This window comes from Bufo bufo, chromosome 4 (assembly GCF_905171765.1).
Source record: "Bufo bufo chromosome 4, aBufBuf1.1, whole genome shotgun sequence".
Taxonomy (NCBI): domain Eukaryota; kingdom Metazoa; phylum Chordata; class Amphibia; order Anura; family Bufonidae; genus Bufo; species Bufo bufo.
In genome coordinates, this window is record NC_053392.1 from 297226829 (window position 1) to 297244248 (window position 17420).

General features: G+C 41.4%; 1 protein-coding gene across 1 annotated transcript; it reads left to right on the forward strand.

Moving 5' to 3' along the window:
• The first annotated feature begins 901 nt into the window (after positions 1–901).
• PRSS35 (serine protease 35) lies at positions 902–6007 on the forward strand. The gene is made up of 2 exons (XM_040428703.1): positions 902–1146; positions 3936–6007. Exons 1-2 carry the CDS (start codon positions 1115–1117, stop codon positions 5239–5241), a joined length of 1338 nt encoding a protein of 445 aa, XP_040284637.1. The 5' UTR covers positions 902–1114; the 3' UTR covers positions 5242–6007.
• The last annotated feature ends 11413 nt before the right edge of the window (positions 6008–17420 follow it).

Sequence of the window (17420 nt, forward strand, 5' to 3'; positions counted from 1 at the left end):
CATATATGAAAGTAGCCTAAGGAGAGATGACAGGTCCTCTTTAAAGAGAATCAGTCACCTGGATTTTGGACCATTACCTACAATAATACATGAGTAGTACTGCAGATATGGGGTCCAGATCACTATCTTTTATTTTCCTACTGCCCTCTGTTTCCCTGCTGTCAGAACTCACAGCTGCATTGAAATACATTGGCAGGACTGCTGTGCATGAGTCCACTCCAGTATGTTAGCAGAGCAATCCAGACTGTGTATTTCAGCGCAGCTCTGGGCGCTAACAGCGGGGGAACAGGGGACAGTATGAAACTAAAAAATAGAGATCTGGACTCCTTATCTGCAGTACTACTCTTGTATTACTGTAGATAATGGTCCAAAATTGACAGATGACAAATTCCCTGACAAATATCCATGATGTCAAGTAGATGCAAGATCTTTAATAATATAATGTGTTCATATAGTTTTCCAGCTAATGTCTACATTTTTATTCATATCAATTAACAATGTTAATTATGCAAAAATAAACTAATTTGATGGCTATGGTTATGTGTAAATTCCTAAAGTAATAGTTTTGAAATCTTCCTTTCCAGATAGAAAACCATGTGGCTAGTCACCTTATTGTAAATATATAGTGTACTACATCGGCTGGAAATGGAAAGGAACATCAGGATGAGCAGTGAGCCTAGTAATGTGCATAATTCCTCAAATACAGCAAATCAGGATTAGGAGACAGAGCTGAACATCTAAACCTCCAGATCACATTCTGCTTTAGGTGAGTTTATAGAAGACAGCACAAGAACCATGCTCGTCAGCGCCCCCTGCCTGTGGGAAGGGCATGTTCACAATCCAGTTATAAAGAGGGCTGTGCACTACTCTGGTACCTTCATTCCACCTCCTACAACTGCTTTATCCTCAAATATCTCCTAGTATCCCAGCTAAGGCGGCTCAGTACTACTCTGTTCCTCCCAAGCCCACACTTTCTGCCTGCCCTTCTCTTGCCCAGAACATTGCATGTCCCTCCCCTCTTCTGCATGGGCTGGGGGTGCACTAAGTCCTGCTGCTACCTCCAGGATTGGACCTCAGTGTCTGCACAGAGTGGGAATGAGGAGCTGTCTGCCTGATGACTGGTGTTCACCTGTTCTTTACTAGGAGGTAAGACTACACCATACACATCTGCAGCATCTGTGCCAGCAAGCCACCTGAATGCAGAATACAAGGGTGATGTTTGAAGACCTTGCACTTGCAGAATAACTACAGGATGCTACTACTATGACAGATGACAGTTTATCATGTAGCATGAAATTTGCCAACTAAAATCAGAGACAGCCTTTATGATGTGTAAGTGTGCACACCTAGATATATAGGCAAGTGGATGGATATGAGAAATAGATAGATATGTATGGATATCTGGATGGACACCAGTGTCCTTTGAGGTTGCAGCATGCAGAATACTGAATATAACCCTATATTCATAGTGTTAAATATTGTTTTAGGATTGTTGAAAGCTTGGCTGTAACATTAATGCATTGTGTGCAGGGCCAAGTAGCTGACCATTGCTCTTTCTATGTTTGCTGCAAATGTTCCTGTCTTATTAGAATCTCGTATTCTGTAATAAATGAGCTGGAAACAAATCAGTCTTGTAGTTTTAGGACAGGACCCAAATATTTCCCATTTCTTATCCTCTCCCTACTAATTGCTGAAATTAAATCATAAATCCTCCCCTGAAAAGGATCTGCAACATATTAAATCAGGATTATACACTGGGTCTTAGTCAGACTAGGAAGGTCATATCAAGTTTTCACTAAGGGTTTGAACAGAAAAAAATTTAATAATGTTCACTGCACTAATAGTATAAATTATATATACAGGGCATATACCATGACAATTAACTGAGGTGATAGGACAACCGTGGAAAGCACTACATTCTACATTGTCACTTTATCTGGTAGTTTCTATCTGAATGATAGCAATAATCTACCTCCAAGTGTCCATCTTTTAAGGAGAAGTGTGACCCAAATCCAACTGATAAGTCTATAGTTTGGACACCTACTAAGAGGTGTAGTCTTATTTCATGGGGTATTGATAGGTCATGCAGCTAGTTTTGAGATAGTTTGTAAATGACAGAATGCTGAAAAGCATGGACAGGTCTGAAATAGTGGATGTTCCAAAATGTTGTAAATTATTATCATTTATTGTAATGAATAATCATTAATAATAATATATTACACATTTTCTTTACTTATAAAGAGAAAGTTCATGGTATTGTTATATGAAACTACTTTGATATAAACTTGTGCTGCAGTTAGTAACTGGCCCCTTTCTTATTCTCTCCTGCCACCTACTGGATATAGTGAATATTACACACTGAGTTTTTCCCAGGAGCATCACTCTTTCCCAGTCCAGAGGATAGGGGTCTGACCGTGTTCCCCTGTTTAAATGGCCAGCCAGCTATTTGAATTAAACTCTGTGGGACAGCCAGAGATAGCCGAGTACAGCACTGCTCATTCATTTACAAATCTTTGCTCATATAGCATTTACAATAATTTACAATAACATATTCCCCAGCAGTGTATGCAGACTGAAATTCTTACCATAGAAGATTACGTGGCCTTTCTTTTTTTTTCCTATGGATGCATGGAATATAAAGACCACAGAAATTCTCTACCTTCTTTATATAAATTAGTTTTGGTTGAAAATCTTGAATTGTAACCAGATGCACAGTATTGCAGCGCAGTGCATTCATTTGGGTTAGGAGCAGCGGCTTGCGCACATCCCGCCATAAAGGAATGATGTTCATTGCCTTCATTCACATTACATGCTCCTGCTGCTCAGCTACAATTCTGTTCCTCTTTCATTTACATTGCATACAGTAATGAAGAAGATTAGTGATGGATGATCTGTCTGACAACCTGGGAGTGGGACAAGTCTGGAGCACTTCACTTGGTGCTAACATTACTTAGATTCCCACAAGCACTTAAATCAGAAGTATGACCTGCATGATGCAGTACTGATAAAGAAAGCAGGAAAATCTTACTTTCCATTCAAGTGCCATCTGTCAGCCATTATGAGCTTTGATATATGCATTTGTACATCTAATTGAAGTGAATGGGGCAGCTTAGGTGTAATTATACCTGCTATTGTGACAGCGAGCAGGTCAAAGGTGAAGAGAAGGCAGTCATTGTACGAGTCCGCCCTCTGCTGATCTGAAGATAGGACAATAATATAAAAAGCAGACGCCCCTTTAATCCAGTGAACATGACATTAGATATAATGCAACCTATTTCATTCCATAGACATCTGAGGCCAAATTCAATGTTTTGGACTTTGCGCGATTGGGTGTTAATGGTATAATCTGCCACTGTTGGATACTTACACTGTGTAGCTAGCAGAGAACTGTTATGATTGAGCCTGCACATGAGAAAATTTGGTGCATGTGATACCATGTGAAGCCTAGGAGATTGCAGAGGGCTTCATAAGTTCAACTTGTCAACTCAAGAATTTTGAATAGCAGGCATATGCGATTTCCAGAGCATCTCCTAGCAATGGTCAGTAAAAAAAAAAACAACTGACAAAACACGGATGGCATCTGAGTTCTGTCAATAGTTTTCAAAGACCCATAGATTTTACTTTAATAAGTGTGATTGGTCCTCATCATGGACCAAAGAAGTGCATGTCCACAGTCAATGCAAAAACAAGGATGTTTAAAATCCATGAATATGTGTGCCATCTGTGGAGAACACGAACAGCACACATCTGCGATTTACAGACGTGTGAATTATTACACTGATTTAGTGTGATTATTCAGGCACACATTGGTGGGCTATGTACTTGTTACTGTGCTGCTAATACAACTAGCTGGATGTGTGAAATGCTATTAGTATCTGTCTTCGTAAACATACAATATAGACTAGAAATGATAATGTATATTTTCTTTTTTTTAGGTCAAAACTATTGGGCAGAATGTATCGCTTACATCTTGTATTCCTCCTACTCTTTACTGTGATGCCAAGCATCAGCAAGGCAGATGATGAAGGTCAGGAGGGCTACAACTGGCACATCAAGGAAATACCTCACATTCTTAATTCAGATGTTGTACAGCTCAGTAGTCCAGTGTTTCAAGCAGAACCAGTACAGGAACTTCATGGAACCTGTGGAATTGAATGCCAGAAGAACTTACCACCACCAACTCAAGATGACCTTGAAAACTACCTTTCCTATGAGACAATATTTGACAATGGTACACGTATCATGACAAAGGTAAAGTTTCAGCTGCCTGTCGGGTTTAATCAGACCAGTCCCTCAGTAAGACATACCCTGCGAAGAAAGAGGCAGATATATGGCACTGACAGTAGGTTCAGTATATCTGACAAGCAATTTATGACCAACTTTCCATTCAGCACTGCAGTGAAGCTGTCTTCTGGATGTAGTGGAATTCTTATTTCACCCAAACATGTGTTAACAGCAGCCCACTGTGTACATGATGGTACAGATTACATCAAGAATACCAACAAGTTACGAGTTGGAATCCTTAAAATCAGAACAAAGAGGGAAGGCAGAAGACGTAAGGGTGGCAAGAAAAACAGAGAAAGACCACCTACTGAAGAGGACAGTGCAACAAAGGGGGGCAAACAGAAAAAACAGAGGGGAAAACAGAGAAAATCAGTACAGAAAAGGTCAGCAGGAGAAGACACAGAACAGACACGGCAGAGATCTGGTAGAGAAAAGGACTCCATAGCTGGAAAGCCTTCCTTCCAGTGGACAAGAGTGAAAGCTATTCAGATTCCTAAAGGCTGGTTCAAGGAAGTATCAGAACATATGAGTCTGGACTATGATTATGCAGTTCTGGAACTGAAACGCCCTCAAAAAAAGAACTACATGGAGCTTGGAATAAGTCCTGAGATCAAGAAGATGCCAGGGAGTCGAGTGCACTTCTCTGGATTTGATGATGACAGACCAGGACAGTTAGTCTACCGTTTTTGCAGCGTGTCAGTGGAATCTAACGAACTGTTTTATCAGTACTGTGATGCAGAACCTGGTTCTAGTGGATCTGGTATTTACATCCATCTCAAAGAACCAAACAAGAAAAAGTGGAAACGAAAAATTATTGCAATCTATTCTGGCCATCAGTGGGTGGATGTTGGTGCTGAACAGCAGGATTATAATGTAGCTGTAAGAATAACTCCACTCAAATATGCGCAGATATGTCTCTGGATACATGGCAACAACGCTGATTGTTCTCAAGGTTGAACCTTTTTCAGAATATTACCTGAAACTTATGACAGGAAAACTACAGAGAAAGTTAATTAAGGCTTTGAAGGGAAAATGCAGATTTTTAGAACATGCACTACTAGAAGCAACTTCTAGTGCTTGTCCTAATTGTCCTTACAAAGCAGCAATGAAGGTAATATTGGAAGCTGGAGAAGAAACAGCGCTACCTACAAGAAACAAGGAATTATGCAATGTGGATATTTATTGGAAGAATTCAGCAGCTCTGCTGTAGTCGATATAGAGAACTCAGGACTGTCCTTACGTATGCAAATTGTTTTACAAAATATCCAAGTATGTTCAGACAAATGGCGCTTCAGAATCACTTCATGTTGTGACTTTTGGTTTCATCATGGTAGCAGACAATCAAAGTAACACTTTGGCATGAAAAGCACATGAAACAGCTTGGTTTGTCCCCAGGCATGTACAGCACTTGGCAAAATAAAAGAAAATACAAGTTATATTGTACACATGCTTGCCTATAAATCACGGCCCACACTCTATGACATGGTCAACCTTTTGATAGGTTATGGCCAGCTCAAATATACAGCATGTGTACACTAGTTTGCTAGATGTATTCCATGACACATGTGATCTATAGCCCTTGTATTCTTCTCTACCAGAGCCAAGTAAGATTATTTGGCCCCATGTAAACTGTCAACTGTGTCCATGTAAGGTGTCACTATGGCTGGTCACAGGAGACAGTTTTGTTAAATGTTGGTAATTGAGAACACACCAGTCAACTAAACATACAGTACAGACCAAAAGTTTGGACACACCTTCTCATTCAAAGAGTTTTCTTTATTTTCATGACTATGAAGGCATCAAAACTATGAATTAACACATGTGGAATTATATACATAACAAAGAAGTGTGAAACAACTGAAAATATGTCATATTCTAGGTTCTTCAAAGTAGCCACCTTTTGCTTGGATTACTGCTTTGCACACTCTTGATGAGCTTCAAGAGGTAGTCACCTGAAATGGTCTTCCAACAGTCTTGAAGGAGTTCCCAGAGATGCTTAGCACTTGTTGGCCCTTTTGCCTTCACTCTGCGGTCCAGCTCACCCCAAACCATCTCGATTGGGTTGAGGTCCGGTGACTGTGGAGGCCAGGTCATCTGGCGCAGCACCCTATCACTCTCCTTCATGGTCAAACAGCCCTTGCTTTCAAAGTTTTCCCAATTTTTCGGCTGACTGACTTACCTTAATTTCTTAAAGTAATGATGGCCACTCGTTTTTCTTTACTTAGCTGCTTTTTTCTTGCCATAATACAAATTCTAACAGTCTATTCAGTAGGACTATCAGCTGTGTATCCACCTGACTTCTCCTCAACGCAACTGATGGTCCCAACCCCATTTATAAGGCAAGAAATCCCACTTATTAAACCTGACAGGGCACACCTGTGAAGTGAAAACCATTTCAGGGGACTACCTCTTGAAGCTCATCAAGAGATTGCCAAGAGTGTGCAAAGCAGTAATCAAAGCAAAAGGTGGCTACTTTGAAGAACCTAGAATATGACATATTTTCAGTTGTTTCACACTTGTTTGTTATATATATAATTCCACATGTGTTAATTCATAGTTTTGATGCCTTCAGTGTGAATCTACAATTTTCATAGTCATGAAAATAAAGAAAACTCTTTGAATGAGAAGGTGTGTCCAAACTTTTGGTCTGTACTGTACATGTCATGGAGATATGGTGGACATACCATGAAGTAAAGGTGACCTGTCGGAAGTCTCTGAAATATTTTACACCCTGATTTTCATACAGAACCCTACTCTCCTGGGAGAAAGCAGGTTGTCCCAGGCATACTTAACTGGCAAAGAGACATTCCCTTTGTAGAGACAATAAGTAAAATGGCTACCTGTGACTAAGTGTATGTAGATGATTGACCATAGACAGGTTTTACTATCTTATTTCTATGCTAAGATATAATTAGGGCCATGTACTAACATTCTATGCCAGTTTTTTGGCACAGATAATTTGCAAACCTTGTCGCATGTGCCATTTTGAAACAAAATGTGGGACTGTTTAACTATTTCTGACACCATCGCCATTTTTCACAAAAGTGGGCAGGATGAGGCGGGTTACGGATGAGATGTCGGCTGCCCGACTTATTTGCCAACATGTGTTCCAGAAAACTGGCACACATCACACCAGATTTCCACCTCAGATCCCGGCTGGAGTAGATTTCTTTTCTGGCTAATGGACAGCAGAAGATGCAACATATTTATTAAGAGGTGTGCACCACTTAATAAATTGGTCAGATTTCCTACCTCCCGGGTTTTTAAGACTGGAGTGTGAAAGGCCCATAGGTAAATTGCACCTTTGACTTGAAGTCTTCAGACAGAATCTGACAATGACATTTCTGACTGCTGTACAATGTAAATTCATGAAGATCTCGTGTGGACTGAATATTCTACATACTGTACTTCAATGTCCCCTCATTTAAACAAATAATGTTCAAGCCATTTATATTTCGATCCATATAAGATCTGTATGACAACACTGCACCTGCCTGAGATCAAAAGGGGATATGCTGGAATTCTCCCAGGAATTCACCATTCAGCTAGAGGTCTGTAACTTCAAGAAATCACATCTCAGCATAGAAGTAAGAGATCTAAAAAGTGTCTACATTTTAATGTGTTTTTGGCAGGTCTTTAAAAACTACCACCACTGCTGGACACCTTTTGAAAGGGCATTTATGGTGGCTTTTTTTTCCAAAGACCATATTCTGCAAATTGCAAAGACAACGATGCACTGAGCCCCTGTATGAGTCTGCTGTTATTGTTGCTATCTACCAGTTTTACTGTGCATATTTAAAATGGTTCCATACATTATTTAAATTGGGTTACAAGCAGAAGCCGAGACAAGCCCTAGCATTCAATGAAAAGCAGGCTATTGCTGCCATCTGCTCGCACAGATATGCATCTAGCCTTTCTGAATGCTTCCTCATAGGACTACTAGAACAGGCAGTTTTCCCAGCTGTTGCATACTATGACCTCTATCTATCCCATCCCATGACATCCTAGCAGGTGTGGTTTTGCAACAGCTAGAGAGCCGCAGGTTGGAGCCCAACGGGTTAGGCCTAATTCAGACTACAGTCATTTCCATCCACGTACTATCCAGACTGCACATGGGCAGACTGAGAATAAAAGTGGTCCCATGTTGTAGGCAAGTACAAACTGACAGAAGGCAGGGAAACACAAGTAGGCAGGGCCTGCAATACTGTAATGTAGCACAAAATACCTTCCCAGCAGAACCAAATACCACAGTGCAGCACAAAATACTGCCACCCTCACCACAGTATTCAGGAGGGCACTTGTGGCTTTTGGCCAGGTGCGTAAGTACCTGATGCTTCTAGCATTCATTAATGCTTCGAGCATCAGATTGTTATGTATCCACCCAGCAGCCATAAAAAGGCAGCGGGAATTGGCCCATTCCCAGTCTTGCCCTTGCCAGTCTTGCCCTTGCCCGCGTAGCATGTGGACCCGTTAAAGTAAATGGTGCAATTCTTACTTCTGTGCCAAGAAACTTGGAACATGCACCATTTTTGTCCGTTGACCATACGTGAAATGGAAAAAACAAACACAACCAAACACCATACTAGATATGTCCATGTTTTGTAGAGGGAAATCAGAACAGCAGTCTGAATCCAGCCTAGAGGGCAACATTTACGGTATATAAATTATCTGACGTAATGTTCACATTTCACTTTTTAATCCAATGTAAAAACGTACAGTATCTTCTGAAACTCCACAATAGGTGCTTGTTTGGTTTTATAAGTAGACTACTGTCCACACTACACACTGTTTCAAAATGACTATTAAAAGGGGTTGGCCACTTTCTAAAAGAATCCCTATAATGCTTTAGGCATGTGGGCACTAGCATAGGAAACCCCAAGCCCCCTCATTGCTTACCTGAGCACCCTGGTTCAGTGTCCCGCGCTGGCCGTGGAACAGTGGACGCTGGCAGAAACTGCATCCATGGAAATCAAGATGGCGGCAGTTACGTGTGACTGCTTTCCTGAATGCATCATGTTCTGCGGAGATGCTGAAAGCATTCAGTGCATGCAGAGACACAGGAGATTCTGCTGCGTGTTTCTGCACATGCGCAGTATGCCTTCAGCTCAGCTGCAGAAGATGGGTCCAGGGGAGTAGTGGGTAAATCATGTGACTGTTTCCATCTTGATTGCCATGGCCAAAGTGGCCACCAGCATCCAATGTTTACAGACCACAGACCATGGGTAGTAGGGGAAATAAGGTGGCTTGGTATGCTAGTGCTCACAAGGTTAGGGCATTATATGGATTCTTTTAGGAAGTGGCTAACCCCTTTAAGGATATATTCACATGTTACAGTCTTGTAAATCCAGCCTCAGGGCAAGTTCAGATGTTCAGTATAATAGATGTGGATATATGGAATTCAGAGCACACTGCGGATGTCCACCATGCCTGGTTGATACTTATTTTGTAACAAGTTGCTATATCAGGGACTATTGTACCCATTATTAGTTTGCATGGAACGGGAATGTGCGTTAATCTATATGTCCTAGACCTAGATCAATCAGTAAATCATTTAATTGATGAACACATAAGAAGAACGGTGGTTTTCAGCACTATGATTTCCAGACCTAGGATGCCATGCTTGGCGGTTTTACCATACAGGAATTGACTGCGGTTTCTACGTTTGATCTGTTTATGGAAGCTTTACATGGTGCTTCACCAGGACATATATACATGAAGGCATTTAACGTATAATGTAAGGAATGGTTATGGTGCTAATGATATTTAGCCATTCATTAAAGATATTTTCAATAATGGACGGAGCGTATTTCATTCTCTGTGCCATCTAGATGATATCACATTCTGACAAAAATATCAGGGCTGACATGTAACGGGGCAGATTTACTGACCTGGTAGATGGTGTAACTTAGATGGGTTTGTCAGGACCTGTACTAGGTTTATCACAGGGACTCAGGCAGGATAATAATGTGGTGCAGGGATAGACACTTTTGTCACTATACCAACTATTGGTTGGCTTACTTTGAGACAGAATTCTACAACAGAATTGTGGTAGCTTTGCCACAAAATGTTGCATCTTAGGCCATGTCCTTTTCATGCGGAGCCTCACCCCTTTCCCATTAAGCTATGACCCTTTTAGGCGCAGGCACTTTCTTTAAACCAAGATGCACAAACCTGGGGCGTTTTTTTCTCTCTCGCTAAATCTAGGTGAAGGTGGGTTGTTGACCCCGGTACTAGATCATTCTTGCCTTCAGGGAAGTAGTTGGACTTTCCGTAAGGGTATGACCACATGGCCCAGTTGCGACATGGCCGGTCTGTCATCAACACACAGATATTAACAATGCAGGCCGACTAAGCAGTGTGGTCTTCATTAGTTAACAAGAGCCAGCTGCTGCCTGTATGGCCACGTAGTACTCAACCGCAGCGCGACTACAACACGACCACACAGTGGTGTCATACCCTTAGGGATCCGTGCCTGGATTGGACCGCAAATGGTGCATCTGCAATATACGGCAATGCCCGTGGACCCATTGAATGGGTCGGTGATGTGGACCCATTAAATGGGTCGGTGATCCGCAAGATATGGCCAAAGATATGACATGCCCTATCTTTTGCAGAGCTGAGGCACGGATCGGAAGCCCATGAAGAGCAGTGAGGTGTTGAGGTGAAATTCCTGTTTTCCTCTGATACACTAACACAACTATGGTCTATATGGGAACTGGGGAATCCCCCAGTGGGCCCCTGAGAAAGGTAGGCCCCCAGACCACCAGCAAAGAATCTCAAATAACCTATATCAATATAAAAAACTGGGTAGACTATCCAGTTTATTATTATAGACACATCAAAAGGTTAAGATGACCTCTAGGAATAGAGGCAGGCCAGCCAGAATCCTCTCTTCCTTGGGATCCAGCTTTTTAAGTTGTTGCAGAAACCCCCATAATCAGTCATGTGGTAGCATCTTGTTGCTGTCTGCCTCTGTGTGGGCAGGTAATATTTGCACGTTGCTGTACAGTGGGCCCCCAGAATGAATTTTACTGGTGGGCCCTAGGCATCCAAGTCCGACACTGGTTCAGCCCATGTTTAAGTCCTAGGGCCTCATTCAAATGGCAGCATTCTGCATTAGTATTTATAAGCCACAACCAAGAGTGGAGCCTACAGAGACAAAGCATATGGAAAGATTAGCACATCTACTGTGTTGTGGACTAATGCAGTGTGAATGATGCCTTAGAGCTCATGCAAAGGGAATGCAGCGTTACTACAGGCCTGTCCTGAGGAGCTGTAGACACTCAGGGTGTGTACTGCTGTATGTAAGCACATATTACAGAGGCATCTTTCCCAAGAAGCCATAAGGAATACCTCTGTAATATAACATGTGCTAGAGCATGGCAGAAAAAAAACGTAATATGAAAGCTGGAGGTAACATGTGAGCCCATTGGTGCTGCATTGCTACTCCTTGGAGCGTGTATGCGTCCATACATACAAGCCCCTTTTCTTGCTCAGGAAACTAGTGCATATTCTATAATCTACTCCACCATGGAGGACCCACTAGCATTATTTAGTTGTATCTGCATGTAAAAGATACCCAGAAAGAAAAGGCCTTTAACACAATCTACTGTATGAAGATTCATGCAATCTATAGGGAGCACAGGGCCGCTCAGGCCTTCATGATACGGCCTCTGCAATTGGCAAACCAAACCAGTCCACAACTTTCAGCATTCGTTTATGGGGCCAATGAGCTACCAGCCACAAACAACATCACATAGCTGAGATGGCAGATAAATGCTGCAGCATGTCTGAATATGGACTGTATGCAGCATATTTCCTGCTGCAAAAATGGGGAAATGAGTAGCGTCGACAACATTGGCTGCTGAGCCAAGAGCCTGGACTATGCGTCTAACCTATTACTATGTGCAGTACGAGATTGTAGTTAGTAACACAGACACTAGGAGAGAAGTCTGCTGCCATCTTTACAAATAACCAACCTGCCATTAATACTGTATGGGACTCGATGGACCAGTGTCTTTTTCTAACCATAGTATGTAATACTGGGTCAGTCGGCAAGATGGCGATCTGTGTAGGTAACAAGTGAATTCCATCTTGACTATGTAAATTCTGACTTCGCTTTTTTATATGTACTTGACTCTCCTCTGAACTTTCCAATAATGCCATGTTCTAATTTAATTTCATCACCCACATTCATTAAAGTGAAAAAAACATTAGCAACTTGTGAAAAGACATTACTCAAAGACAACATAAACATCAGAAAAGAGTGAGCCTCCTAAGGTGGCCATACACAGGCGACAGCTGCTCCCCTCAACCATAGCACACATGAATGCTGTTGGAATGAGCATGTGTTCTTAATAGGGAGAAGGGACTTAAAGGGGTATTCCCATTGTGGCCTTACATGGCTGAGATGGGAATAACCATAGTGCAGGCCAGGGATTGGCTAGACCCATGGAAATATCCGAGTGCCCAAAGCTCCGCTGTTTCTGTAATTCCCATAGCAGTGAATAGGAGCTACGAAAACAGCGCAGCACAGCAATCTTTATGGTTTCTGGTAACTTGGGATGAAAATGATCAGGATAAGCATTGCTAAAATCGCCTGTTCCTGATAATTGCCCCATGTCGGCTATCACTCATTCGTAGTGTGATAGTATCTTCGGGACAGCTTTTTTAAATCATTGTTTCTGGGCAGCATGTCACCCTGAGCAAACTGGGATCTCCTAACCACAAACAATGACTCTGTATGGGGTTGAATGATCCCAGTGGTGATCGCTCCTCCCGATAAAGAGATGATTGCTGCATGTAAATTCAGCCCTCCCTTTTGCTCAGCAATCAAGCAATATTTGAAACAAATGGTCCATTTCCGATAATTGCCTGAGAATTGGTCCATGTAAAAGGACCAGTAGCTGTTAGGTTCATGTGCAGTTATCTCCAGTGAAAACATAGAATCATACATACTAAAATCCAACATATCTGACTTCTCTTTTACACAACATTTCCCATCAGGGGATAGACAGAACATCTTCATACACATGCCTAAACATGTATGACAACTTATACTGTAGTGTAGTAATGGGCAATGGGCAAAAGCCAATTATTTCAGTCTATGACTTTGTACAGTATTCATCCTCACCCATAACTTTCTCTTTTGGCAACAAGATATATTTACAGTGCACTGGGATCGCCATGGGCAGTAAAATGGCACCGCAATATGCAAATCTCTTCACAGCAAAACTGTAAAATGACTTTTTGGTATCCTGCCCCAAAAAACCCTTGGCCTACTTCCGTTTCATTCATGACATCCTAATAATCTGGACCGACTCTGAACATGAACTGATAAAATTTCATGAACAATTCAACAAATTCCATCCCACCATAAGCCTGACCCTCAACTATTCACACACAGAAGTCAGCTTTCTGGACACCACAATAAAACTTCAGGACGGCTCAATACAGATATCCATGTTTCAAAAACCTATTGATCGGCCTACATACCTCAAATAGGAGAGCTTCCACCACAAACATATTAAAAAGTCCGTCATCTATAGTCAAGCCATCAGATATAATGGCTGTTCTAGCCCATCAGACAGGGATGAGCATTTACAATATCTGAAAAGGACATTTTTAAACCAGGGCTATCATCCTGCTTTAATTGAAGATCAGATCACAAGAGCCGCCAAGATCCCCAGAAGTCAACTTCTCTAATACAATGAAAAGAAACAGAACCAGCGCGTACCTCTAGTTGTGACCTACAACCCACAACTAGAGGTACTGAGGAAAACTGCCAAAAAATTACATCATGTCCTATGTAAAGATGATCGACTAAAACAATCTTCCCAGATCCCCCCTTACTAGCTTACCGACAACCTCCAAATCTAAGGAACATTCTGATCAGATCAAGTTCAAGGCCATGTACCAGAGAAAAAGGAACCCATCCCTGTAATATAAGACGACGCAAAACCTGTTCCCATATAATCACAACAGATAAGATCCGGATCCCCAACACACAGCAGGACTATAAGATCCCTGGGATATTCACATGTTCTACATCTAATGTTGTTCATCTGATTCTCTGCACTAAATGTTCTGTTGGAGGCCTCTACGTTGGGGAAACAGGACAGAAACTCAATGCAAGGATGAGGTCCCACCGACACACAATTAAAGAGAAGAAGCTACACTTTCCTGTGGCTAATCATTTCTGTAGCCCAGGACACAATGAAGAACACATGAAAGTTCTCATATTAAAAGGTAACTTCAAATCCCAAAGAGGTAGAAAAATTTGGGAATACAAATTTATAACACTGCTTGACACTTTGAATACTGGACTGAATTTGTCCCCGGGACTTATGACACACTACAAGATCTAAAGAGTCTTCTTTAGACATAGTCTGGGCACCAAGTCTCTGAGATAACATCAATTTAGAGAAGACAAAAATTTTACAACCCCTTATCTGTAAGATAATTAAGGACTCATTCTCAAGTTCCGTTATTTTTCAAATGTCCATTCATTCCCCCATGTCTCTGTTCTTATTGTATATATATTGCCGTTTCTTCATATATTCTTGTAGTACGCCTGATGAAACGACTGGTGATGTCTCGAAAGCTCGCTATGCTACATCATTATTTCTATTTTTGTTAGCCATTAAAAAGGTATTAAGCCTGCAATACCCTTTTTTTGTTTCTCTTAATGAGAGCACTAAACTACTTTGTACAGTATTATCATGTACCTTATAATTGTAATTATTATAACTGTAAAGGCTGGTAGCCTGCCTCTATACTTGAATAGATATTGTAATGGTCTTTCTCCTATACACAGTCATTGACAAAAAATAATGCATCAAGTTTTTAGAATAAAATGAAACTATGTGTGAACGTAATGATTACAATATTAGAGGGAAAGCATACAATTATTGGGGAAAACTGTTCAACTGAAAGGAGGCTCTGGTACCCTGTTAAGCTGCATCCTGCCAGGATACAAGATGAGATACGGTAGGGTATGGAGTCATACAGGTTGATACGGTCTCCAGCAGCACATTTCCCTAGAGATGTTGCAGCTTGGCCAGTAGATCCTGCACACTCGTAGGTTTCTGAAGCTGGCCCCATGAATGCTCAATTGGCAGGTCAATGAAGTGTTGTAATCTGGTAGAGACAATCCTAGGAGACACTTGCTGTGGGTTCAAGCATTAACCTGCTAAAAAAATGCCAGTTGGAAGCCTGCCATGAGAGAAGCACTCATCACGAGGCTTCTGTACTTATACCCGCTATTGTGGCATCTATAACGGATCCTGGATTCATTATAAAAGACAGTTCCAGTCCATAGCAGTCCAGTTTTCTTGTTTATAACACCACTACAAAAGATGATGGCTGGCTGTCAATGGCAGGACATGTAATGAGTGCCATACCATCAAATTTCCTTCTGTTAAGCTCCTGGAAATGGTGCAGGCAAAGACAAGAGTGTGTAAAGAAGGTGCCATCTCTGTCTGGCTGGACAACTTAACTGTGGCTCATGCTAGTCAGTAGACCAATGGATCCTCTCTACTGGTGCTCTGTCTCGTCCATCTGGAGCCAGTTTGCTGCATGTGCGTGCCCTCACGTAACCACTGTGCCCAACATCTCCTTACAGTTAGGTCAGAGACCATCCTGCTTCTCTCAGTCCAATGATGTTCCTTTCAAAGTCTGTCAAGGTGGCAAAATGCCGTCGAGATTGTCATTTAGGCATGTCTAGCAGTGAACGCTCTCTTATCAAGTATAAGATGAAGCTTAGTAATTCAGTTGCATTGTACCAGCAGGATTTCTAAATAAGACTGGTGTAAGAAATGCCAATCTTAATACATTTCGCCCTATCTGTCGAACCACCCTAAGTAAAATACACAGCATAAAAAAAGAGAAGCATTGCTGACTACTACATAACCAACAGTACCCACTAGTGAGGCAATTCCAATCCAGCTCATCCACTCCTACAGGAAACAATTGTATGGCAGACATATGCAACGACTAAGGCCTAGATCTAGGCCGACATGCATAAGCGGTGCATTCTCTTCATCCTGAAATAGGTTTTATGCATCTACAATAAAAGTTTGGAATTTTATGGATTCTGGAGCTCTCTTATTCCTTCTTCTCACATTATTCCTTTCTGTAGGAATGCAAAAAAGATTTTGTACTATAACAGTTAGAATAATGTTGCACTGGAAAGCCTGTGTATGAGTTATTTTATCCAATTCATTTTACAGATAGTAACAGCTTTGGAACACACTAGGAGAGATTTAGTGTGTTGGATGAATACATTCTGTTGAAAATTTGACCAAAATTTGACCAAATTGTGTTGAAATGTAGAACTTGCTAGGCATAGTAGACTTTTTCTCATCCTTATGGCACCCCATGGCTACCGTACATGTACATCAAATGTATTGGCCCAAATAATGGCATATATCATTAATAACAATGGTACATTTAAAGGGATTCTCCAGGCTTTTAATATATCCTCAGGATAGGTCAATATCAAATCAGTGGTTGGACCCTCGCCGATCTGCTGTATGAAGGGAAGGCAGTGCATGCGTGCCATCTCCTATCTCTCTGCTTGCAATAGACGTAGCAGCAGTGAGCAGGAAGAGAGAAAAGATGCAGCATGCACACAGGATTGGTCATCAATATTAAAAGCCCGGAGAACCCATTTAAAATTCTTTGTAGGTGAAAATAAGTGTCAAAATGCATAATAAATTTGGCATGTCATGCACTTAATTTTTTCAGCATTTTCCCATGCGAATGTACTCCTTTTAGGGGCTATTCATACAAACATATGTCGAACACATATCAGTCCTTTTTCACATCAGCGCTTGTGATTTCCGTAATTCTGCTCCGTTAAAGGAGCAGAACAATGAAAATAACAGAAGTGCCAGATTCGGCACATAACTGAAGCAAACCGAGCTGAAAAACTCCACTGGCTATAATGGGATCCATTCGGTTTCCAATAAGGAGAAAATTCCTGCATGGAGGACTCTCTTTTATTTGGAGAATGGAGCCTCCAATGTAGATGTGAACATAGCCTTACTCGCATGTGTAACAGCCCAACCACTGGTTTAACAGACCCAACTCATCATTATAGATACCTACTGTGAATTCAGGTCAGTTAAACCCGT

Excerpts from the sequence above, each read along its gene's own strand:
- PRSS35 (XM_040428703.1), top strand. The coding sequence starts at position 1,115 with ATGACTGGTGTTCACCTGTTCTTTACTAGGAG. Across the intron at positions 1,147-3,935 it reads CACCTGTTCTTTACTAGGAG|GTCAAAACTATTGGGCAGAA; the intron begins GTAAGACTACAC and ends TCTTTTTTTTAG.